This window comes from Manis javanica, chromosome 10 (assembly GCF_040802235.1).
Source record: "Manis javanica isolate MJ-LG chromosome 10, MJ_LKY, whole genome shotgun sequence".
Taxonomy (NCBI): Eukaryota; Metazoa; Chordata; class Mammalia; order Pholidota; family Manidae; genus Manis; species Manis javanica.
The window spans coordinates 109,037,680-109,060,797 of NC_133165.1; the positions used below are offsets into that span (position 1 = coordinate 109,037,680).

General features: G+C 53.6%; 2 protein-coding genes across 6 annotated transcripts; one reads left to right on the plus strand and one right to left on the minus strand.

The window, feature by feature from the left end:
• Positions 1-983: 983 nt before the first annotated feature.
• Positions 984-9,549, minus strand: TST (thiosulfate sulfurtransferase). 2 transcript variants are annotated; one of them, XM_017653030.3, is made up of 4 exons: positions 9,423-9,464; positions 8,973-9,054; positions 8,159-8,774; positions 984-1,445 (listed from the first exon to the last, which is right to left on the minus strand). In XM_017653030.3, the coding sequence occupies exons 3-4, from the start codon at positions 8,751-8,753 to the stop codon at positions 1,147-1,149; spliced, it is 894 nt and encodes a 297-aa protein (XP_017508519.2). In that variant the 5' UTR covers positions 8,754-8,774; positions 8,973-9,054; positions 9,423-9,464; the 3' UTR covers positions 984-1,146. The 2 variants fall into 2 exon arrangements, with proteins under 2 accessions (XP_017508519.2, XP_017508518.2); XM_017653029.3 differs by lacking the exon at positions 8,973-9,054 and having other exon boundaries at positions 9,423-9,549.
• MPST (mercaptopyruvate sulfurtransferase) lies at positions 8,963-19,261 on the plus strand. 4 transcript variants are annotated; one of them, XM_017653025.3, is made up of 3 exons: positions 8,963-9,093; positions 14,210-14,831; positions 18,661-19,261. In XM_017653025.3, exons 1-3 carry the CDS (start codon positions 9,079-9,081, stop codon positions 18,957-18,959), a joined length of 936 nt encoding a protein of 311 aa, XP_017508514.1. In that variant the 5' UTR covers positions 8,963-9,078; the 3' UTR covers positions 18,960-19,261. The 4 variants fall into 4 exon arrangements, with proteins under 4 accessions (XP_017508514.1, XP_017508516.1, XP_017508515.1 ...); XM_017653027.3 differs by lacking the exon at positions 8,963-9,093 and adding an exon at positions 9,643-9,799; XM_017653026.3 differs by lacking the exon at positions 8,963-9,093 and adding an exon at positions 9,650-9,898.
• The last annotated feature ends 3,857 nt before the right edge of the window (positions 19,262-23,118 follow it).

Here is a 23,118-nt window from a genome sequence, read left to right on the forward strand (position 1 = left end):
CTTGGTTTTTTCCTGGGGCACCTTTTAAAATAATCACTGAAGAGTTGAGCCTGTGAAGTCAGTGACCTCTACCCCAGGCAGCTGGTAGATAACAGGGGTTGCTGCCCTACTCACTGGCAGCCTGGGACGGAGGACTGCCCTTCCCCTGGCTCGTTGTCCCCCGACCCCACCCGCATTTCTGGGATCTGTAATAAATCTTGCGACTCTGCTTCCCTTGTGGGAGGATAAGGAAACTGCCTTGGCTCAAAACAACCCCGGGTTCTCACGCCCCCCAAGCCTGGATGCCGAGGAAGCTACTTGCCACGAGTGTGGCCCGTGCCTCCTCATTCAACTGGTCATAATCTCCATTTAACTGAACTCACCAGCTACGTGCCCACCCCCCAACACACAGCCCCAAAGGAGGGTTTAGAGAGCCTTCTCCTGGGAAACTCCAAGTCCAGCCACATGGGTCAGGTGCCTTTCTCTACTGCCCCTTCCTGGGTCACACTGCCAGAGCTCTCAGACCTCCAGGGGGCTGCTTCTCCAGCTCCTTCCCCCACTGCTCCCCCACGAGTCTTACTCTGAGCAAGGAAGGGCACTCAAGGTGCTACCTTTCTTGGGCCTCCTCTGAGCATCGCCTCTTCTGAAAGGCCCCAGGGCCTGTGCTTGGTGACACCTCTTTTAACACACATTGGGAAGGCCAGCTGCCCCTACCTTACAGGAAGGCCTACAGCAGGAACGGATGGTGCCCACTAGCCTGGCTTTCCCCTCTCTGGCTTCCCAGAACCCCGAGGTAGGTCCCAGCATGCTCATGGGACATGGGACCTGCCAAGGGCCAAGAGGCAGCCTCCTTTGCCCAACTAAATAGTAAGTGGCATCCATGGTACAGCTTTCCAGCTGGGGGTAGCTATGTAGCTCTTTCCTTGGTGGGTTCTAAGGAATCAGAAAGACATGGAAGTAGGGGGCAAGGATGGAACCCGGGAAGAGGCAGGCAACACAGCTACTCAGAGAAGACAATGTTTATTCCAGTGCTGTTGGGGGGAGGAGAGCTGTGCACAGCAATTCTAAGGCCCTGTCAGCCTCCTCTGTGGAGGAGGTCTGAACCATCCGCCCCTCAGGCCGGGTCACTAAACTGAGGGGCATTACAGTGAACAGAGGGGCCTCTGATCAGGCATTCCGGCCCTTCCACTGGGACACACGGGTCTCTGGGGGAGCCCGGTGGAACCACTCAAACCAGGAGCCGTCATAGATGGCCACGTCAGGCTTGCCACAGAGGTAGGCAGCCAGGGCAATGTGGCAGGCAGTGACACCCTTCCGGCATGTGGCGATGAGGGGCTCTGCCAGGTTCACCTTCTTGGCCTTGAACATAGCGCGCAGCTCCTCTGGGCTCTTCTCGAAGCCATCTTCTGTCAGGAAATCCATGAATGGCATGTTCACTGAGCCTCGGATGTGGCCTGGGTCCAGTCCTGGGCAGGGGGCAGAGGACAAAGGGAAGGACAGGATTGGAGGCGGCACGGGGCCTGAGAGCAAGTGGGGCCTTGAGACCACAACCAGCCATGAATCTTAGGATAGGGAGCCTCATAAATCAAAATAATGCACCAAGAAACCTCCATGAGGGCTTCTGGGAGCTCAATTTATTGCTGGCCCCACTTACATTCAATGCTCATAACTTAAGAACCCCCTCTCCCAAAACCTGCCTTGAAGAAGGAATGTCCAAAATCATGCCTGCTTGAGCCCAAGGGAATGTGAGTCTCAGCTCTACCATTTACTAACCTTTACCTTGGGCAAATGACTTTTCTCTGAACCTCAATTTTCTCGTCTGTAAAATGGTCTCAGTGGTACATACCTATCTCAGGGTTGTTGAGAAGAACAATTGAGAGGAGTAATGCAAATGCCCTGTGCCAGCCAACTGCTGAGAACAGTGGTGAGAGATACAGCCCAGGCTGCCAGGGAGATTACAGTCTAGCAGGGAAGATGGATGTCGAACACATAACCACATAATCCATTAAATGGAGTATTGCTCCATTTTACAGAATGAATACACTGAGCCTTGGCAAAATTACATGGCTCACCTAAGGCCACACAGACAGGTAAAGGCAGACCCAAGATTATGCCAAGTTCCCTGGTTTTCCTGTTAAGCACAGTTGTGGAAGGAGCTTATGTTCTGGTGCTACACATAAGTTCAAATCCCAGTTCTGCCGCTTGCAGGCAGGGTGACCTTAAGCAAGTTATGTCATCTCTCTGAGCCTGTTTCCCATGGGTGAAATGGGATAAGAGTATTCTTATGTAAGGGCTGAGGGCAGGAGTACAGGCCTGACTGGTGAGGCTGACCCACCTGCCCTGATGCTGTTGCTCCAGCCACGTCACCACCTACTTGGGGCAGGAACAGGGACAGTGCAGTCAGGCCTCTCCTAGTGACCCTGGGAGGCTGGGATGGAGCAGAATGGGGACCTAGGCTGGCTCTGGGGTCCATTCCCAAACTGTGTCCACACCCAGCAAGGCCCTGCTGCCAAATCTGGTTCCAGAATAACCAACAAGTGGGGCAAAGGGGACTGACCACGGCCAGAGCTGGTGCTGCTCACAGGGCCAAGGCCGTGGCACCACCCTTGGCACGCCCCATGCCGCCCCTCCCTCCAAGCACCCCACACCTTGGCAAACTCTGGGCACTGGGAGTGGGGACCAAGGCAGGTGTGGGTATCTCTTTGGGCTTCCCTTCCTCCAAAACTCCCTACCACCCCCATTAAACTTGGACCACTGGACAGGGCAGGAGCAGGGTGGGCAGCACTGGGAGGGAGAGACCTGACTGGAGTGACCTGGGCACATACTGGGGCAGTGTGCAGCCAGGCAGGCCCTGCACCTCTGAGCCAGTTTCCCCATCTGTGAAACGGGGGCATAGTCTCACATCACAGGCTCAAGGGCACTATCAGCTAACTGTAGGCAGACGCCCTTAGCAACCCCGAGCACATTGTAGGTGCACAACAATCACGCCAGCACAGTCCCATTCTCATCACCCCGAGGCCAAAGAGGATTCTGAAATTCACCAACATGAGTCAAGAGTTCCTTTGATTCAATAGTTGTCCCAACTTATAAACCATAGTGATTTCTTCCTGTTGTGATTTCACCTTTTTATCTGGAAAATTTAATGAGATGGGATTTGCGCTGACCTACCAATGAGGAACAATTCATCTGCCAACTTCAGGGGTGTTCCCTGCCAAGAAATCCAAATTCAAAATGTTTCAGCATCCAGGCAGCGAAGCAGTAGGCTGGGCTTCACTGTTTTTAAAGGGCTAAGTGTTTGCCGGGTTCTGAATGCTGTTTTGTTCCTGTCCCTTCATCCCCAAGGAAACAGCTTCACTGTTCCCTTCTGCCTACAGAAGAGGCACCCTCGTCTTGAGAAAAGAAGTCAGGCTCGTTCCTGCCTCCACTCCGGTCCAGCCTTGCGAGGTAGGGGCCCTCCTTTCCATCCCTGCCAGCGAGGACTCAGGGCCTGTCTGAGGAATTTAAATAAGCAGGAACTGCCCGCCTGTGTGTGGGGAGAGCCGAGATGAATCTGGCCCAGAGAACCCTGGAGAACAGCCAACTGGAGGGAAGATGCACTGGGCGACTGCTGTTCCTCACGCTCAGCTTCAGCTGCAGGCGCATGGCTTTATGTCTCCCCGGCAGGCACGCCACCATGCACATAACCTCCAGCACCAGACCATGGGTTACAGCAAGAACTTTATCTTTCTCATTCCTCACAGAGCCTGGGAGATTAGCCTCCTGGCACGAGTGGGGAGCCCAGGCTCTGGGAGATGAGGTAACGCATCTCAGGACCCACAGGCATGTGAAGAGAAATCAAGTCTGTTCGACACCACAGCCTGTTTTTTTTGACCACCCTGAGCCTTCCTGGAAAAGGGGGCTGAGGAAGAGGTGACCTCTCACATTCCTCAGCCACACAGAAGTCTGGGACTTTGTGTTCCAGTTTTGGTGAAGAAAATGCCAGTTGTAGAGAAAGGCCAGTTAGGGGACCTGACTGTGCGTTGACCTGTGAGCTGGACCCCAGAAACCGGAGTCTCCTCACTCACCTTCCTGTACCTGGAATGCAAATTATGCTCACCTTCCTCACTCCCGGAAGCTGCCCCAACGACTCAGCTTTGAGAAAGTGATGTGAGGTTGAGACCATCTGGATGGTATATATGACTCAACCCAGATAAGGTCTCTACATAAACTTTTCAGATTTGATGGGTGGGTACAGAAATCTACTCATCTTGTGGCTGCCTTAGACAAGCACCGTGAGTGAGTTCCCTTGCTTATTAAACCCACTACCTACCAATCTGAGCAGCTTGCACCTTTCTTTGGTCTCCCCCTACGTTGCTCGTCCTGGGACCAGTTGCAGATTACACCGGGGAAGCTCCTAAGGAGGTTGCAAACTAACAACTGGTGAGACAGCCAGAAGACCAAAGAGATGGGCTTTGGGAAAGAGCCATCTGTGGGGGAAATCCTGCCCTGGCCATCGATCTCTATGGGGGGAGGGATGACCATGTATTAGGTTCTGGCGAACCATCCTGTGACTATGGGGATGGCCTGGAAACGCTGGTTGCTTTAATGCATGTGTTTGAGGGACTGCAGAGTACACTGCGGCAGTGGGCTGGCCTCTCCTGTGAGCAGTTCAGCTGGACACCGACGCCCAACTGAAGGCTGAAGTTCAAGTTAGAAAGTTGGAAGAAGAGCTGAGATTAGAGAAGCTCATGTCCCAGGCATTACTATATTTGAATGTTAACCAATAGAGCCTGTTGCCCTGTATGCCAGAATGAGCACCCCACTGAAGCCCCAACACCATAAAGGCATGCAAGCCTTGGAAAAGAGCCATTGCCCTGTCTCACTGTGGATCAAGGTGAGGGAAAGGACGGATGGTAAACCTATAGACCATTCAGGCCCAGACTCTGCTGTAAAGTTTTTGGGAATCATTTGGTTGGGTAAGACATGCATTGTCTCAGAAGCTGTGATTGATAAGATAAGCCTGTCCAACCCTTAAGAATAGGTTGGACCCTGGCCATCTGAGGCTCCGGCTCCGCACCTCCCCGCCCTTGGAATGCGCTTCTGCTTGCCTTCACACTCCCAGAAGCTGCCCCAACCACAGGCCTTGAGACAGTGATGTGGTGCTGAGACCATCTGCACAGCATATGGGATTAAACCCAGGTAAGGCTTCTGTGAAAACTTTCAACATTTGGCAGGCAGGTATGATTACTCATCTTGCAGCCCCACTCAAGACAAGTCCCTGGAAGTCAGTTCCCTTGCTTATTAAACCTGCCTCTTCAGTCCCTTCCTGCCCCCACTTATGGGACGGGTTTCAGATTACATCCTGGAAGCTCCTGGAGGTTCTAAGTGACACTAGTCAAGTTGGCAAGTTAACATCCCTCAGGCCACTGCCAGGTGTGGGTTTTCAAAGCCAGGAAAACCTATTTGGGTCTTTCTTGCTTTCTTCTTTGGGACACCAAGGACTCCAGTGCAGGCAGCCCTATTGGGCAGCCCGCAACCCTGGCCCATGGGAGGTGGCTAAGCACCCTTCCATTCCCATCCCACACCAGTCCTGGGAGTAAGAGACACAGGCAGAGGGCCAGCATTCCATGAAGCAACACTGTGAGGCTTTCCCCCCAACTCCCGTGTCTGTTTACCTAGCAGTGGCCTTGGGACACAGCTCCACTTTGATGCCTGCCAACTGGGTCAAGCTGTGGCCTCTCTGCCTCCTTTGAGAAGCCTCTTCTCCCTTTCTGCATCTGTAAAGTAAGGCCGCTCCTAACCCCCACCCGCTGCCCCATGCAGGGCTGCTGTTAGGTGTCAGGGACAGACTATCTCCACAAGGTCCTGGGAATTACAGTAGTCCTTAGGGGTCAATAGCTCCCCTCCTTGCCCTCACTGTCCCCAAGGCAGGGAGGAAAATACGGCTTATAAGGACATCAGGCTGGATCAACACCTCTGTAATATGGTGAGTGGTGTTCCCTTCATTAAGGAGAAGGGTTCAGGGCTAAAGGGACTTGCCACCCATAAGTGCCACAGCAGGCTGTTAAGTCAGGTCTGTCTGACTCTCACCTTCTGCCCCTGACCAACAGGTGCAAAGGAACTGGGGCACAAAACTAAGCCAAAGAAGGGGGAGTTGGCAAGACGCAGCCGTTGAGCTTCTGAAGCCCTGCTTGCAGCTCCTCCTCTGGGTGACTCCTCCAGGGCCGCCCTGGGCCTGCCACCCACATGCCCTTGGGTGTTTTATCTGGACCGCTGAGCCCATGGGGTGCTCCCTGAGCCCACTCCCAAGCTGCGGACCATGAACTCAGCAGAGCCTCACGTGTCTTTGCATCCCCAAGTGTCTTGTACAGGAGGCCAGCAAAAAACCTCTTTAGAGAATGAGGCAGGGAAGTGCCCCATCCTCCAGGCCTTTCTAGAAGGCTCCGGCCTTTGTGTAGTTCCTCACCCTTCTCAAAATAGCCTTCCAGACGTTGCTGTGTTAAATACATGGCCAGGTGGGCAGAGCTGACATTACTCTTTGCATTTTACAAGAGGGGAACCTAGAGAGGCTGAGCAATTAGACTGAGGTACCACCACGAAGGAGGGGCTGACCTCAAATTGGGATCCAAACTCCTCTGTGCTCCAGATGGGAGCCAGGGATGAGAGCAGGGAGAGGGGGAGCGTCAGCAAGCTGGGCGTCCAGGAGGCAGTGCAGCAGGCAGTTTCCCCTCTCCGAGCCTCAGTGTCCTCTCCTCTGAAATGAGAGTGGGGAGGTTGGCTCTGGCACCTCTGACCTCTCCCTTCACTTATTCTTAGGTTGCTTAAGGGCCGGCTGAGAAGCAGCTAGAGAAACAACTCCACTGTCCCCCCCGCCTCAGTGGCAGCTCAAGTCCCACAGACAGAAGGCGTCTTGAACCAAGGCCAGGAAGGGGCTGCAGGAGTTCTGTGCCTCGAGTCTCTTGGAACATGCCCCACAAACTTGAATCTTCACTCCAGACCTTCAGAGAGCAAGCCGGGCAGTATAAACACTGGGGCCTGGAAAAAGCCACGGTGGGGAGGGCGAACCCTGAACTCCCCTGGCTCTGCCAGTCATGTGGCCTTGACGACCCCTTCCTTGGAGTGCCTCAGTCTACCCTCTGTTGCGTGAGGTACCCTTTCATGCTCTCCAGCTCTAAGTGTCTCTTACTCTGAGGCACAGAAAGGAAGAGGCATTTTCAACAAGTAAGGCAAAATGTTGCACGGGAGTTAGATTCCGCAGAGGGGCCCTCACTGGAAGGTGCCCACAGGGGTAATGAGGAGACCTCTGCGGTTCCCTTAAGTGCTGGTTCTAGAACTCAGCATTTCCTCTCCTGAGACTCTCCCCACCTCCAGTGGTGCAGATCCCTCCTGGCCTCCCTGTCATTTGTGCACAGGAGAGACTACAGGGGCCATCTCTCCATGGTTGCTCAGGGGAGGGGGCTCCCTGCTGGCCCTGGGAGGTGGGGGTGGGGCAGAATGATGGTGCATCCTGGTTTAGAGCCCTGGTTTCAAACTAGGGAGTGCAGGGTCCCAATCCCAGCTCGACCATATAACATGGTCATAACATTAAGGAACATTTATGTCCCGGCGTCTCAGTTCCCTCCCCTCTAAAAGGAGGATATTATTAAGCCTTGCTGGATGAGATAATGCAGTGTCAAGTGCTTAGTGTGAGATGGCAGCTGCTGTTACAGCTCTGCAGACAGGCTGCAGCTGTTTGGAAAGGTCAGGGGGCCCGGGAGAGCTGGAGAGAGGAGGGGTGCTTCTGGAAGGATACTGTTGATGTCTAGATGAGTTTCTGGGGAACTAGAGAGGCCCTGAGAAGCTAGGTATCCTTGAGAGGCTTATGTACAGACATACATGTGTTGGCTCATGGACGTACCTTTGGGCATGGGGGGAGCTAATGCCTGGGTGTGGATGTGGGTAGACATGTCACCAATCACGTCTGCCAATGCCACACCACAGAGGTGCTAGGTTGCTTGTTAGCACGTGGCTGTGGGAACACCTACACAGGGACTCTAGCATCAGAGCCAAAAAAGCCTTTAGGTTCAATTCTACCCTCTGGTTTTATAGATGGAAAGGCCAAACCTGGGGAGGGTCCCAGACATCTTTACTCCGCAACCTTCCATTGGACATTACTCCCCAGGGACCATTCCCACCCCCCACCCCCAACCAGGACACCTACCTACAGCATCTGGCTCTGGCTCCTTACCCAGGTACCGTCCTTGAGACCGTGAATCCACCAGCTGGAACCTCTTAGTTTCGAGGTTCTCCAGCACCTGCTCGTAAGTCTTGAGCAGGGACCGGTCCAGTTTGGCTTTAAAGATGGCGGGCTCCGGGGATGAGGGCTCAGATGTCACCGGGTGGCCCTCCTTCAGCCAGTTCCGAAAGCCGCCATTGAGCAGTGACACTGTGCGGTGGCCAAACACACGGAACATCCACCAGACCCGTGGCGCATAGAAGCTGCCCAGGTGGTCACCATCATAAACCACCACGTGCGTGTTGTTGCTGACGCCCAGGCGGCCCACGTAGTCGGAGAAGAATGCCTCGCTGGGCAGCATCATCTCGTAGGGGGAGGCCGTGTTCCGGCACTCCTCTATATCAAAGAAGGAGGCTCCAGGCACGTGGCGCTCTAGGTACTCCTTGCGGGCCTCGCGTGTACCGGGCGAGTACCAGGACGCGTCCAGCACCCGCAGGCCAGGCCCCAGCTTGCCCGCCCGGACTGACTCTGCCAGCCACTTGGTGGAGACCAGTGCCCGGTACAGCACCTGTTGAACCATGGTTTCAGCTCTGCGTGTCACCTGGTGCAGGTGGGAACCAGGAAAGAGACTGGCATTAAGGACCGTGTATGCAGCGGGGTGGGGCCTGGGAGGAGGTTTCCCACCGCACTCCCCAGGGGAGAGTGTTTACAACAACTTGGAAGGGCTGGGGCATGCGTGGGATAGGCTCGCAGATTCCCTACGGAAGCCTGCTCCGCCCTCTCCTCCTCCCTTCCTCACCACCGCGCGCAGAAGGGCCCCAGTCGGCGAGCTGCATCCAGCGTTCCTGGCCCTAGTGGCTACCGTACTCGCCCTCAGGATCCTGCCAGAAAAGAGCAGCGAAAAGATGCCTGGGATGGAGGTAGATGGCATCTTGGGCTTGGAGCCCCCTTTCCTCGGAGCGCAGGGGAGTGGGCGCCTGGGGGAGGGTCTGATGGAGCCTGCACACGCCGCACGCACGCCCCTCGCAAACCTTCCGGCGGCCTCGGCACCCTGTGCTCGCCTGCCTTCAGAATGCCCGAGGCTAGCCCCAGCTCCTGCCCTCTGACCCATTTGGGTTGGGAGTTTCCGGGGCACCGCGCCCTGCTCTCGCCACGGACACCCTCCCCCGGGTAGCAGGTGGCCCGGCCTGAGCAGCCCAACCCCGAGTGACCAGGGCGCCTGGCCGCAGCCCCACCCCGCCGCACTCACTGGCCCTCGTCACCGGCCTGGCGCTCGCCCCTGCCCGCTGGAGGAGTGGGGCGGTTCAAACTCCGAGCCCGCAGCTCCCCGGCCGGCCCGCACCACCGCGCCGCCGCCGCAGGGGGGACGGCGCTCCGCCCGCTCGGCCCCGGCGCCACCCGCTGCGCCGCTGGGCCTGAATCCGGCAGTCCCACACGCGCAGCGCCCCCAGATCGCCGGGGACCCGCTCACAGCGCCAGGCGGTGCGGGGGCGGCGCTGGGAGCGGCTCGGAGGCGCGGGTGTCCCCCCTCGCCCCGGCCAGGCCAGTGGAAGGCGCCGCAGAGGTGGCTCCGAGTGGCCGCGGCAGTGGGCTGTGCCCGAGTCTCCTCCCTTTGGCCGGCTGCAGGTTGGTGGCGGGAGCGGAGGACGGACTGTGGGCGCGGGGAGGGGGCGCCCTGACGCGGGGGCCCTGGCTGAGCCCGGCAGCCCAGAGCCCGATTTCCGGGTAACTTCTGCGGCGTGGCATTTGCCTTTCTTTGGGGGGAGGCCGATCGTTGGGGTGGCGGCGCGGCCTCCCCCTTGGGGCCTGAGCGGAGCGGAGGGCTGCAGTCTAGGGGGAAAGACGCGCCCCTGGGTTCGCCCCAAGTAAGGATGGCTGGTCTCAGTAGCTGGGGGAGGCCTGCAGGGCTGGAACGGGGTGCGTAGTGGGTGGGGAGGCATGGGGTTGGGTGTCACTCGGTGCCCCCAGGGAGAGCAGGAGGGAACGACGAGGACTAATGAGGCCGGACAGGGATCCCAGCGAGACCAGGCCTACTGACCTAGAGGTTCCAAGACGAGTAACTGGCACGGAGCTTACCGGAGTGAAACGAAACTAACATTTGTCAAGGCCTGCTCGGTGGGGCACTTCGCTCCTAAGGATGTTATTCACAACTCTGTAAAGTAGGCCAGAAACTTACTTTAAAGGTGGAAGAGGGGCCGCGTTATAATTGTGCAGGGGCTCGCCGTGGACTTGAGGTCAGGCAGTTAACCCAAGCCCACACGGCATGAGCTGCCTTTGTTTACCTTGCTCATGCCTGAAGCTTCATACTTTTAAAACTGCCTTTGTTTTTAATTTAACCTATTTAATTGTAAGCTTCCATAATTCAAATTTTAACAGCGGCCGTGTTTAACAACCAATTGGCATAATTCCTGAAAATCTGACAATTGGTTCTTGCAAACTGGCTGCACACCATTGCCCCTCCTTGGCTTTTGCTTATGCAGTTACATACTCCTGGACTGCGTTTCTCTCCTCCTTTTACAAATTCGTTTTATTCTAAAATAATTATATTCTCACAGGAAGCTGCAGAAATTCGTGTTTTGGTAAACATTTACCCAGCGACTCCTCTGAGCTTTGTGCTTTGCTCTGGGGCACAGAACGGGTGCCAGGAAGTACAAGGTTGGGGAAAACAGTTGGACTAAAGCCCTGCTTTTCCAAAGGACCCACTCAAGCTGGCTCACCCGCCTTTATAGGGGGGCCATTTGTGTATTTTCTACATGTTGTGTATTTTCCTCCGTCCTTGTCTCTGCCGCAACAAAGAATTGAAGGGCAGAGACACAGTAGTGAAGCAAAGTAAAAGTTTTATTTAAAGTTACTTAAAGAGAGAACTACAGGCGACTTCAGAGAGAAGAGGTGCCCTGAAAGGTTGGAGAGAAGACGTACACACTTAAAAAGTGTGGGCGACCTCAGAGAGAGATGCCCACTGAAAGACTGGGGGTTCCCCCTTTTAAGGATTTTTTTCAGGAATGTGACAAAGGGCTAGGGGTGCGGACTTGTTAAGTGGTATCAAGGTGCTTATCTTTGATGAGATTAAGTTTCTTATCAGTCCTCCAGGTAATTCTGCAAAATTAGTTTAACACAGGAAATCTACTGCTCTGATTCCCTCCCAGGATAGCTTCCTGGTCGGGGAGCATATCAATCCAGACGGCCCTGCCTCCAAGGTGGGCTGAGTTATAGTCTGTTTGGTAAAGAGTATGTTTAGTTACTTCTTAACTTCTTGGGTTTTAAAATGCAATTTTAGCTTTAAGGTGCAATCTTTCCTGTCTTTATTATGCTGTTTATAGCTGGGCCTTTTAGCAGGCGAAAGTAAATCTTAACAATGGCATGATCTAATTGACACAATGAAAGACATGGGCTTTGCTCAGATACTTTTCCCTATCTGGGTAATATTCAAACATTCCAGGCCAGGTTGCTCCTGGCCTTTTGAGCTTTACCTGATTAATGCATTAACTCTGGGTCTTTGGTTTCTAGTTTTAACTGGTTAACTCTGAGTCCCTTGTAGTGGACTTACTGGCCTTAATTCTCTCTCACTCCACTCATATGTATTTTCCTGCCCAGCAACCTCCCCTACTGCAGTTGTATATACTCCAAGGACTGTCCTGTGTGCTCTGAGGTCTTTCACTCCCAAAGCACGCTCACCTACAGAGTTCCAGGCTTGCCCAGCACACAAGGACCTGGGGCTTGCCCTCCAGTGACACACAGCGTGCTTTTTCCAGATGGCCTTCCCAGATGGCCCTCCCTCCCTCCCACAGTCCTTTGTGGGATCTGCCAATCAAGCAGGGAGGGTGGGGCAGGATGACCTCAGACCTCTTAAGTCCCACTCAATCCTGAAATGCAAAGAATCTAGATGGTTGAAAGGCCACCTATGAGAGTAACTTTGAAGAAATACGGGGATTTTTATTGAGCCATTTTTAATGATTATTAAAACCAGCCATACTCAGTGTAGTTATGATAGCCCTTCTATAACCCTTACTTAGTCTTCACTATAATAAGGGCTGAGGGTTTGAAGCTCTAAGAAATAGAAACAGCTCAGGAAACCTGAGTGCCTGCTCTCACAACTAGTTAAGCAGCAGAGTGGGATTTGCACTGACCTGGGGGTAGGAGGAGGGTGCTCTGATTCCCAAACCAGGATTCTTTACACTCTAAATGCATCTTTAGGGGAAAAAAAACACATAAGGAGCCCCAGGAATGGTGGGGGCAGGGGCTGCTGTGACTCACAGGTGGGTTCTTCAAGAAGGGGTTGCAGCATACCCCAACATTATCTGGCAGTGGTGTAAACCACAGATATGGGAATCACCCCTTAGCTAAAGCCCCCTTGGGAGCCTCCTTATCCTGAAGGTCAAGCAGTAGTTTCCTGAACACCTATAAAGGCCAAATCAGGTTGCATTTCTGCCTCCAGGAAAAGGTCCCACCCCAGGCTGAGGTAGTGGCTCTGCAGAGCTCATACTGAACTCCAGTCTTTCAACAATTTTGTTGTTTCTGGAGCAGACAATGGCCTGTCTTTACCCCCAGGGCCTGGCAAAGTCAAAAGTTTTTCATATTCAGCACAAAGTGTGGCCACGTGGGCTAAGTGGGTTCCTACAAGCCAGTCTTTGAGGAGGCTGTGGGAGGGGGCTGGGTACAATGCGTTACACTATGGACTCATTAGGATTCATTAAGCCTTGGTCATCATTGACCTGTGGCTAGGGAAGAAGTCCATCCACGGGAGTTGGAATCTGGCTTCAAATCCGGAGGTTGTCCCGACCAGCTCTGTGACCCAGGGCAAGGTGCTTACACCTCTAACTGCCAGTTGCTTCATTCAGAAAACAGGCAACCTAATATACCCACTACGGGAGGCTCAGAGCTTATTATCATGTGGCCTGGCCCGCAGGGGTGCTCCACAAAACGCTTGTTCTCCACCTGCCACTTCTCCATGGCGGACTGTATGCTGTGAATGTAAAGGTTGTGCCCTGCACAGAGGGTGCACAACTGAGGGGGTCGGTGGGGCTGACCTGCAGCTCATACACCACTCATCCAGCTCTGTGCCCCTCTGCCTGGCAGAAGGGGCCCCTTTCTCTAACTTACACAAAAGCAGCTAATGGACAAGGGGCTGCTTGCATAGGGGCTCAAAGCATTTGGAGCACTTCAGCCCTGGAAGGCTATGGGCTGGTGGGTTGCTGTCCTCAGTTGCTGGCCCTCAAGGGAGTGGGACAGGGAGTGAGGACCTAAGTCACTGTTGTGCTGCTGCAAGACAATCCACAGAGAGAAAGCTCAGGTTCAAGGGGCAAAATCAGACCTTGCTGGACTCCCAGTGCCTGCATAACCCATGTTGGTGAAAGGTCCGGATCCTTGTATCAGCCTGCCTAGTGTGAAGCCTGGTTCTACCACCTGTTAGCTGTTGACCTTGGACAAGTTAGGGCACTCCCATGCGCCTCAGTGGCCCCTTCCCATTAAATAGAATGCCAAACCTCTACATGCTACTCTGTCCTGCAGGGTTCCACGGTATTGTAAGGATTCCGTGGCATATAGCAAGGACTGCGTAAATACCAGCTACCTTCCCTGTGAGGCTGCTTGTATAAATGTTCGATGAATGAGTGAGTGACTCCCACCAGCAGCGGTGTTTGGTTGCAAGTGAAGCTGAGCTGCCCCTTCGGGAGCCACTGGCCCTAAAGTGCCAGCAGGGCCTCCCTTTCCCTGCTCAGGCGCTCTCCCTATGGCTCCAGCCCCACAGCAGGCAGCGGTGAGAAGCCAGCTTGCCCCTCCAGGGGGTCGGGGTCATCTGGTAACTAGGTGCTGTGTATATCCAAGGCCTGGTGGGAAGGGGAAGGTAGGCCCCAGTGACCAAAGTCTGCACCTGGGTTCTCCAACCCCTGGTTTTCTGTGTTCCCTGGACTCTGCCCTCCCTGGGTTCCACTGCCCACCTCTGCCCCGCCCGTCCTTGCCCCAGTCCCAGAGGCGCAGGTGTTTCCCACCACCAGGCAGGCCTCTTTATGTCCTCCTTACATGCTCCCTGTCTCGCAGGCCTGCAGCTCCAGTGTGGCCGTCACCATGGCTTCGCAGCAGCTCTTCCGCGCGCTGGTTTCGGCGCAGTGGGTGGCCGAGGCCCTGCGGGCCCCGCTGGCCGGGCAGCCCCTGCAGCTGCTAGACGCCTCCTGGTACCTGCCCAAGCTGGGCCGCGACGCGCGCTGCGAGTTCGAGGAGCGCCACATCCCGGGCGCCGCCTTCTTTGACATTGACCAGTGCAGCGACCGCACGTCGCCCTACGACCACATGCTGCCCAGCGCGGCAGACTTCGCCGAGTACGCCAGCCGCCTGGGCGTGGGCGCTGGTACCCATGTTGTGATCTACGACGCCAGCGACCAGGGCCTCTACTCGGCACCGCGCGTGTGGTGGATGTTCCGTGCCTTCGGCCACCGCACCGTGTCACTGCTCAATGGCGGCCTCCGCCACTGGCTGCGCCAGGGCCTCCCGCTGAGCTCAGGCAAAAGCCACCCGGCGCCGGCTGTGTTCTGCGCCGTGCTAGACCCCGCGTTCATCAAGACGTACGACGACATCAGGGAGAACCTGGAATCCCGGCGCTTCCAGGTGGTGGACGCCCGTGCCGCCGGCAGGTTCCGGGGCACCGAGCCCGAGCCCCGAGATGGTAACCGTGATGTGCAGAGGGGTCAGGAGGTTGGCTGGGGCGCGGGATAGAGGCGCCCAGGGCACTCACTGCCTTGCCCTTTCCTATAAAGAGCCCCGTATAGAGTGCAGGCCCGAGATTTGTTTTCTAGTTGCTTCATTTTCCAAGCCTCACTGGCTTTATTCCTAAAGTGGGGGTGATAGTACTTGTCCCACGGGCACCCATGCTGGGGGCAGTGATTACCCCAAACTCTGGGAACCCAGGCGGCCTCTATAAGTGTGAAGACCCAGACAGCCCTACCCCAGCACTAGGGATGTAGTGTGTGGGGGAGATGGGTCACAGCAGAACAGGAAGGGTGGTGGGCAGCCCAGTTTGGGAAAAGCCCCAGAAGGATGGGGCCTGCTGAGGTCTACACCATCCTTGAGGGTGATGGAGGCAGTGGGGAGGAGGAGGAGTCTGGGGCAGGGGAGTGGGAGGCAGGTCCCGAGGGGGGCCAAGGCTTGCGGAGGGCAGGACAGCAGTGGCACTAGGAGAGAGAGAGGTTGCTGCCCCAGGTTGGAGCAGGAACTGCATAGAGGGTGGTTGCTGGCCTGCCGGGGGGCAGAGCCTTCTGTCTGTGAGCTGGGTTCCTCCAGCAAGGAGCCTGCAAGAGAGCCCTGTATGAGATGGGGAGGAAGCAGTCAAGTCAGTGGCCAGGTTGGTGGGACCCTTGCAGCAATCCTGAGAGGTAGGTCCTGTCATGGTACAGAGGAGGAAAAGCTGCCCTAGAATGGCTACCTTGCTCAGGTCTCAGGAAGCAGTGCAGCCACGACTTGAACTCTGTAGGCAGTAAATTTAACTGCAGGGAGCAGCCAGTAACTCCCCAGTCTTTTCTCTCATGCCTGCTTCTGGGAGGGTGCAAAGAAGCCACTTTTCACTTCCTCTTGAAAGCTTCCCCCAGTGTCACCCCCATGTCCCTGAATCCAGGTTGGAGCTTCTGTGCTTGCTAGCAGCTTGGGCTCACCCTGTCCTAGTACTGTTTCAGATGGCCTGAGGGCAAGGACATCCATGTTCCCAGTGCACCTTGAAGACTAACCCAGTAGCTGGCATACAGTCGATGCCCCAGAGAGGTTTGGTAAATTGAGAAGGTCCCTTCCACATGGAACCCTGCAGAGCAAGAGGAAACTGCTGCTGATATCCAACCATTGTTGAACCTGCATAGGTGGTAATTTAATTGCATATGGTTCAGCCTAATAAGGATGCCACCTCAAATCCATTAGGTCCTTCAGCTCAGCCAGTTCAGGGTCTGGGGGTGGGGTGGGGGTGGTGCATCACAAGGTAGCAAGCCACCTGGCAGGTCACCTAACCTCTGAACTGCAGCTTCTGTGTGTGTAAAAATGGGAGCAGAGCAGGGAGCTTAAAGGATGCTGTGAGGGTCAAATGTCAAATGAAAGCAAGTGCATGGAGCACTCCGCTCCGTGTTTGCTGCCATCACTGGGAAATGGAAAGTGACATAATTAACTTGTGCCTCTCTGGTTGTGGCTCTTTGCTGAGGTGCTTAATGCTTACGTCAGTGATGCTTGCTCATGGGTAAAATGGGAGAGAATGATAGACACCTAGCAGGCTTGTTGTCAAGGTGGGCTGAGCTGCTATGTGTAAAGGCTCATCCGAGTCAGTGGGGAAGATCACCCTTCTCATCATTCCCACTCCACAGCCTCAGTGGCCAAGTGTACCTATAATTTGCCCCATCAGTCTGGCAAGGAGGGAGGCATGCTTTGCTTGAGGGGTTAAAGCCCTGCTCCGACAGTGACCAACCCAGATTGAGAGCCTGCTCTTCTTCTTTGCTCTGGGTTGGTCTCTGCAAGTTTCTGACTGAGCCCAGTTTCTGCATCTGTTAAGTGGGGATGCATGAGACATTCTAACCTCCCCATGGACTTGGAGCGCTGTCTGTACACCTGGGCCTGGGAATAGATACCGACCTGGTCAGCAGCTCCCTGTAAGAGTGTCACCCCACTGGGGGGAGAAACTGAAGCAGAAGCCACTCTAAAACCCCACTCTGGAGTCCGAATGGCTGAAATTTGAATCATTGGCTATGAGTGTTTATTTTTGTTGCAAATCTCAGTCCTGGGCATGAAAATGGGGTGCTGGTAATACTTGCCTAATGGGGATGGGGAGGAGGGGTGAAGACAGAATGACCAGTGCTGAACACGAGTATGCCGGGGGCCCTGGGAGGTTTGCAGAGATGCAGGTGGGGGCATGGCCCTCTTCATGAGTGGTCCACCAGCCTTGCCCAGGTCCTTCTTCACGCTACAGTCAGAATGATCTTTTGCACAAGGAAGTCTGGTTTCCCCCTTGCAGTCAGGTCAAGGCCTTACATCTTCATGCCAGCCTGTTAAGGGGTTCCTGTGTCCTCAGTTTGCCCTTGGCTTCCCCACTGTCTGGGCTTCGGCCACCATGACTTTCAGCCCCTGAGCACCAGGCTGTTCCCTGCCTCCTTTGATTCCCTCTGTCTGGGTACTCTCAGCCCGCACTGCCTAGACCCCTAGACCCCTAGACCCCTCGACCCCTCTACCTGGCCGAACCCTACTCAGCCTTCAGGGCCTTCTCAGGGAAGCTTCACTGGCCCTGCCCCCTTCCCGGCAGCATGGCCTGATGGTTAACAGCGTAGGCTCTTGGGCCTCTGCCCCTATTAGCTTGGGCAAGTTAGTCTGTGTGCCTCAGACTCCTCATATGTACATAAGGGGGATAATCATTTCTTTCCCATAGGGTTTGAGAGAGATTAAAGGAGAAAACACCTCCAAGGAGCTCCGAACAGTGCCGGTGGGAAAGGAGATGCTCAGTAATGTCAGCTGTTCTTATCACTGACTTCTATGATAAGTCCCCAGGCTCCCCGAGGGCCTTTTCGTAACCTGCATCAGATTTGTACTTAGTTATTGCTCAGCTGCCCAGAAGTCCTTGTAGGCAGAGGGCCTGTTTATCTTTATTGCCCCCAGGGCATATAGGCGATCAGGGAGCCTGGGGCAGAATGTGGCTCTGGTGGGGTTTAATCTTTTTTTTGGTAAACTGAAGCAGTGATTTTTAAAACAAAGCAGACCTAGAACATCTTAAATTTTTACTCCTTTCTTTACAGGTTACCTAAACCACGTTTGATTAAGAAAACTGTAGAAAGTTTGTAACAGCCACAGGCAAATGTCAGGTGCTGGCCAGTGTTGATTTTCCAGGGTCCTGCATTGTGGGGGTCTGAATGTACTGGTTGGGGCCTCTGCTCACACTGGCTGCAATTGATCGCAGCAGATTTCCACACATTACATTGTAAACTATTCTCACAGATTTTTTTTACAGTCCTTATTCTTCAGCTAGGTCAGCCCAAAGTGGGTGCTTGGGCCGGGGGTCACTGTCACCAGTGCTGTGAGACACTGGGGCACTTGGTCTGTTTTGGTTGCTGGCCGCCAGTTTTCAGCACTAATTACTGGCAGACAGACAGACCTGGCCCTTTTCACTGATGCTCAGGTGATAGGTCTTTGTTTCAAATGTTGATCTTCGGTGATTTGTCTGGGTACTCTGCCGGAAAGCTGATTTCGATTCAGAAGGCCCCCTTATCATATGGAGGGTTGTTAGGAACAATAAGCCCTTGCCAAGTCAGTAAATGAGCTTTGTCAACCTGGATGTTTCATTCTACATTTGCAGATTTCTGAAAGTTCCTTTAAAATGGGGGTGTCAGTAAATCGTGCCTGGGTTTCTGGTAGGGAGGACAGCAGGAGATGATACAGAGAGAGGGGTTAGCTCTGTGGCTGCAAGGGACCCTTAGTACTGCAGGTGCCGTTCAGACCACCCATGAATCTGTCCCCTCCTTCCTGCCCTCTTGCTGCAGGAATTGAGCCCGGACACATCCCCGGCACTGTGAACATCCCCTTCACAGAATTCCTGACTGAGGAGGGCCTGGAGAAGAGCCCCGAGGAGATCCACCAGCTGTTCAAGGACAAGAAGGTAGACCTGTCACAGCCACTGGTGGCCACGTGTGGCTCTGGTGTCACAGCCTGCCATGTGGCACTGGGGGCCTACCTCTGCGGCAAGCCCGACGTGCCCATCTACGACGGCTCCTGGGTGGAATGGTACATGCGTGCCCGGCCCGAGGAAGTCATCTCTGAGGGCCGGGGGAAGACCCACTGAGGCTGGACAGGGCACAGGAAGCTCAGCTGATGCCCATCCACCAGCTGTGCCCAGCCTGGTGGTTCTGACTCTGCTTTGACCAGGAGGGTGTCTCTTCCTCCAACTCAGGTGGCGTATAGGGTGACATCCCAGAAGCCAGGAATACTGTTGATGTGTGGGCTGCCAGTGGAGGCAGAAGAGAAGGTGGCAGGAGGCATAGCAGGATGTGTACTGCCCACATGGTGCTCAGCTGGGGCCCCACCTCCCTTCTGTTTGACTGCTGAGGAAATAAAACAACCAAGTGCCAAATCCTTCTAACTGTGGGGCTGCCTCAATTTCTGATTCCTAAGGAGCCAGTGATTCTAGCATGCAGAGCAAAGGGAGCTCCATGGAGCCCAAGGGTCTTGGGGATCCTATCCCTGCCTTCTGAGCAGTACGGGTTCCCAGAGCCCTTCCACCCCTGTGGCTGCAACTCCCCCAGCAAACCGTCCTCTACCCCATAATGCTGGGGGTCTCCCTTCTGGCTTTTGGGCTCTTCAAGGTGAATCTTGCTGTGGCGTGTCTGGTGTTCCACCCGAAGCCCCCTGCTTCCCCCACAGTTCAGCAGTACATCTCAAGACAGAGGTGGCTCCAAAACTTAAAAGGAGGCTGTACCACCTGGGAGGCGTGGCCCAGCCCGTCCAGGATGCTCTGCAGAAGGGCTGGGTTTAGCTGAATTGGAGGAGAATCTAGTTGTCCACTCTCAGAGCCCATACATAGCGGGTAGCGTCTGGAGCTGCCAGGAGGTGAGTGGACCCCCAGAGGGTTTCATCCTTTCTGCTCAAGGAAAACCTCTTTCCCAGGCTTCCCTGGGGGAGGGGTTCTGTCCTCTGTCTGATTTGTCCTTTGTGCAGAGGTGGATGCAGGCGTCTGTGAAGGCCCCACAGGGCCCCCGCAGGGACCACCCCTTCCCATCATCAAGCCTGGAGGCACCTCTCAGGAGTAAAGGGACAGTGTTGGTCAGTACTGGGGAGAACATACCAGGCTGCCTGACACTGTTGAGCCTCTCTGAGCCTCGGTTTCTTCATCCTTAAAATGGGAGTCATCCTACCTTCCTTGAACAATATTACATGAGAGGATCCATAGAAACTGTTTAGCTTGGTGCTGGCCACTGAGCAAATATCAAGCGTTACTGTTATTTTTTAAAGGACCCTTACTTACTCGGTACACCGAGTGCCTCCTATACTTCTGACATCTGGGGGAGAGGAAACAAGGAATATGAGAATTGTGTTCCTGCCCTGGAAAAAGCTTCTCAGCCAGGGAGGAGAAACTAGCCCTGGTATCATGTCTCCAGAGAAATGAGTACTGTGTATGATCTCTTCTACAAACTCAGAGAGGTTGCGTGATTTGCCTAAGGGCACGCAGCTAGTTTGAGAGAGAAGCCTAACTGGAGTTAGAACTGGGTAGAAGCCTGTGCAGTGGTTCTTGGCTGTGGTGGTTCTCCAGATTTCAGAATCAGGAGGAGAATGGAGTATAACTCTGGGCTTGGAAATGTAAGTGACAAACTAATAGAAGATGGCCAAGTATCTCCTAAGCTCCAAGGGAAACGCTTTGGGCTGTGGAATTTAGGCAAGGGGGTTTGGTTAGGCTCCCTTTCTCCACCCCAGGCCCTCCCCCAGAAAGGAACACAGCTGATCTGAGCTGGGGCTTTTTCCTCCTGGGAAGGTCCTCCGTGGTTCTGGACAGGTTCCGAGGAGCCTTGCCCAGAGGCAGAAGAAAGGAGATTGAGTCTTGCCTTTCTAGGATTCTTGGAGCCACAGTTCAACTTCAGGGTTGGCTAGGAATGACCCTGGGCTGCCCTGCACTCTGCCTTACCTCTGCAAGTCTGAACTCCCAGAATAGTTAACCACATGCTGCAGGGTCCCACAGCACCTACCCCACGTGTTCCAGGCAGGAACTTGCAACACTGACAATAAGGATGATGACATTTTTGTCCACTCTGCAAATATTTGCTGAATGCCTGCTCTGTGTTAGAGAGAGCTGGAAGTTTTCCAACCTTGTCTAACCAGCTGCACTGGAATGTGTCCAATCCCCAGAGGGATCACAGCCTGAAGCTCCAACTCCACACAGTGGACTGAATAATGAGTCAATGCATTGGTGGTGCTGGTCCTGTGGAATCAACTCTGCATGAGGCCCCAGCAAGTCTGCCTTCCGGAACCCTCTGGTTGGGGCCTCAGTTGCCTCAACTGAAAAATGAGAGCCAACTCCACCCTCCCCTGCACAGGGTGGGGGTGATGGCAGATAAGGTAAAGCTCAAAAACATACAAAGTGTCACTGTACTGGAGCCCCGGCTATGTAAGCATAATGGAGATTTATCATCCTTAACTCACGGAGAATGAGTCATTTGGAAGGAGATGAAAATTTCAGGTTAACTGAAGCTGTATCATTTAAGCCCCGCTCCTTCTCACAGCCTTTCCCCAGTTCTGAAACATGAAGGGTTTGAAAATCAGCTATAGGCCCACTGAAAGAGCAAGTCAAGAAAGATCAATGGCCTGAGTAAAGGCCCAAAACTTGCTTTCATGAATGTAAGGCCTAGGCTTCGGTGCCCATGTGACCCACAGTGTGAATGATAAACAGAGCCTCACCCAGCCAAGCATGGGTATGTTTTTGAAGCTGACTGGTTGACTTTAAAATAAAGAAAGCACGTAGGTGATGAATTTTGTTCACCTGGGTTTATTATTTTTCCTAGGGTTCCAGGAAGCATCTCTTTCTCTCCTTCCCTAGGGGACTGGGGTGCCAGGTGGCAGGTAAATGCTGCCTCCCACCTGTGAAGAGCAGGTTAGGGTGGGAGTTTAGTACCATACCCCTGCTTGTTCTTCTGACAGGCCTGGGCTACAAATGCAGTGCCTGGAGTGGGAATAAGTGGCTGAGCCTGATTTTAGGAGAGGGCAAGCCATCAAGAGCTCCAAGCCATCAAGAGCTGCTCTGGGCACCTTTGAGAGCAGAGCTGGAGAAGTATAGGTCCTCTGGCATGCCCCCCCTCTGCTACCTGCTGACTCTGAGCAGTTTCTGGCCCCCTGATCACCCTTTGTAGGCCTAGTACTTACACCCAGTCTCTGCCATCTTGCCTCATTGTGGTTCCTGCTCTGGCTGTATACACCATCTGACAATAGAATGCCACCTACTATATGCAGAAGGAAGGATGGAATTAGAAAAATCACCACTTAGCAGTCATCATAGTAATAATTATTTATACCAAGAACCATCAATGGATGCTAAAATTAACATTGAGATAGATTAGTTTGATGGAAGACAGGATATTAACACAGTCTCAGTGCATCTCCCCACAAGATGCTGATACAATCAAAGGGAAAAAGAGTAACCGTATAGATCAGCAGCCTCACTGACACCACCTTAACAAAATGATCAGTTAACCTTACCAGTAATGGGATAAATGTGTACCTCCCGATACGATGCACTGAGAAGGCCCAGCATTACTTCTGTGGCATTCCTGCCAAAAATGCATGTAGTGAATCTAATCATGAGGAAATAGCAGACAAACCCAAATTGAGGGCCATTCTACAAAATAAACAGCCATACTCTTCAAAATAGGAGACAGACTGGGGAACTGTTCCACATCAAAGGAGACTAGAGAGACAAGACAACTGCTGTAATGCATCCCGATTGTATCTTTAACTGTTTTTTCTTGTGCTCTAAAGGGTATTAGTGGGACAAATGGAGATTTGAAGAGATCTGTAGATAAATTAATGGTATTGTATTAATGTTCTTTTCCAGACTTTGATAATTGTATTATGGTAGTATAAAAGAAGGTGCTTATTTTTAGATCCCACTGAAGAGTTTGACAGTAACAGGTCATTAATTTACTCTCAAACAGAAAAACAACAGGAAAGAAGGGAGAGAATGAAAAAAACATGTAGTAAAACGGGAACATTTGGTGCATCTTCTGGAAGAAAAATTCTATACCAGAACTCTTGTTATTATTTTTGCAACTTTTCTGTAAGTTTGAAATTACCTCACATTAAGTGCCATTTTGTAAACAAAGATTTTTCAGATTCAGTTTCAGCCAGGACTGCTAACTGCACTCATTCTATAACAAGATGTTAGACCATCTAAAGCAGTTCTTTCAACGGAGGTGGTTAAGAACTAGCTGTAGAAGGCTCCGGAAAGCTCCCTCCTGCCT

Excerpts from the sequence above, each read along its gene's own strand:
- TST (XM_017653029.3), bottom strand. The coding sequence starts at position 8,753 with ATGGTTCAACAGGTGCTGTACCGGGCACTGGTCTCCACCAAGTGGCTG. Across the intron at positions 1,446-8,158 it reads GCCAGAGCCAGATGCTGTAG|GACTGGACCCAGGCCACATC; the intron begins GTAGGTGTCCTG and ends CCCCCTGCCCAG.
- MPST (XM_017653025.3), top strand. Across the intron at positions 14,832-18,660 it reads CGAGCCCGAGCCCCGAGATG|GAATTGAGCCCGGACACATC; the intron begins GTAACCGTGATG and ends CTCTTGCTGCAG.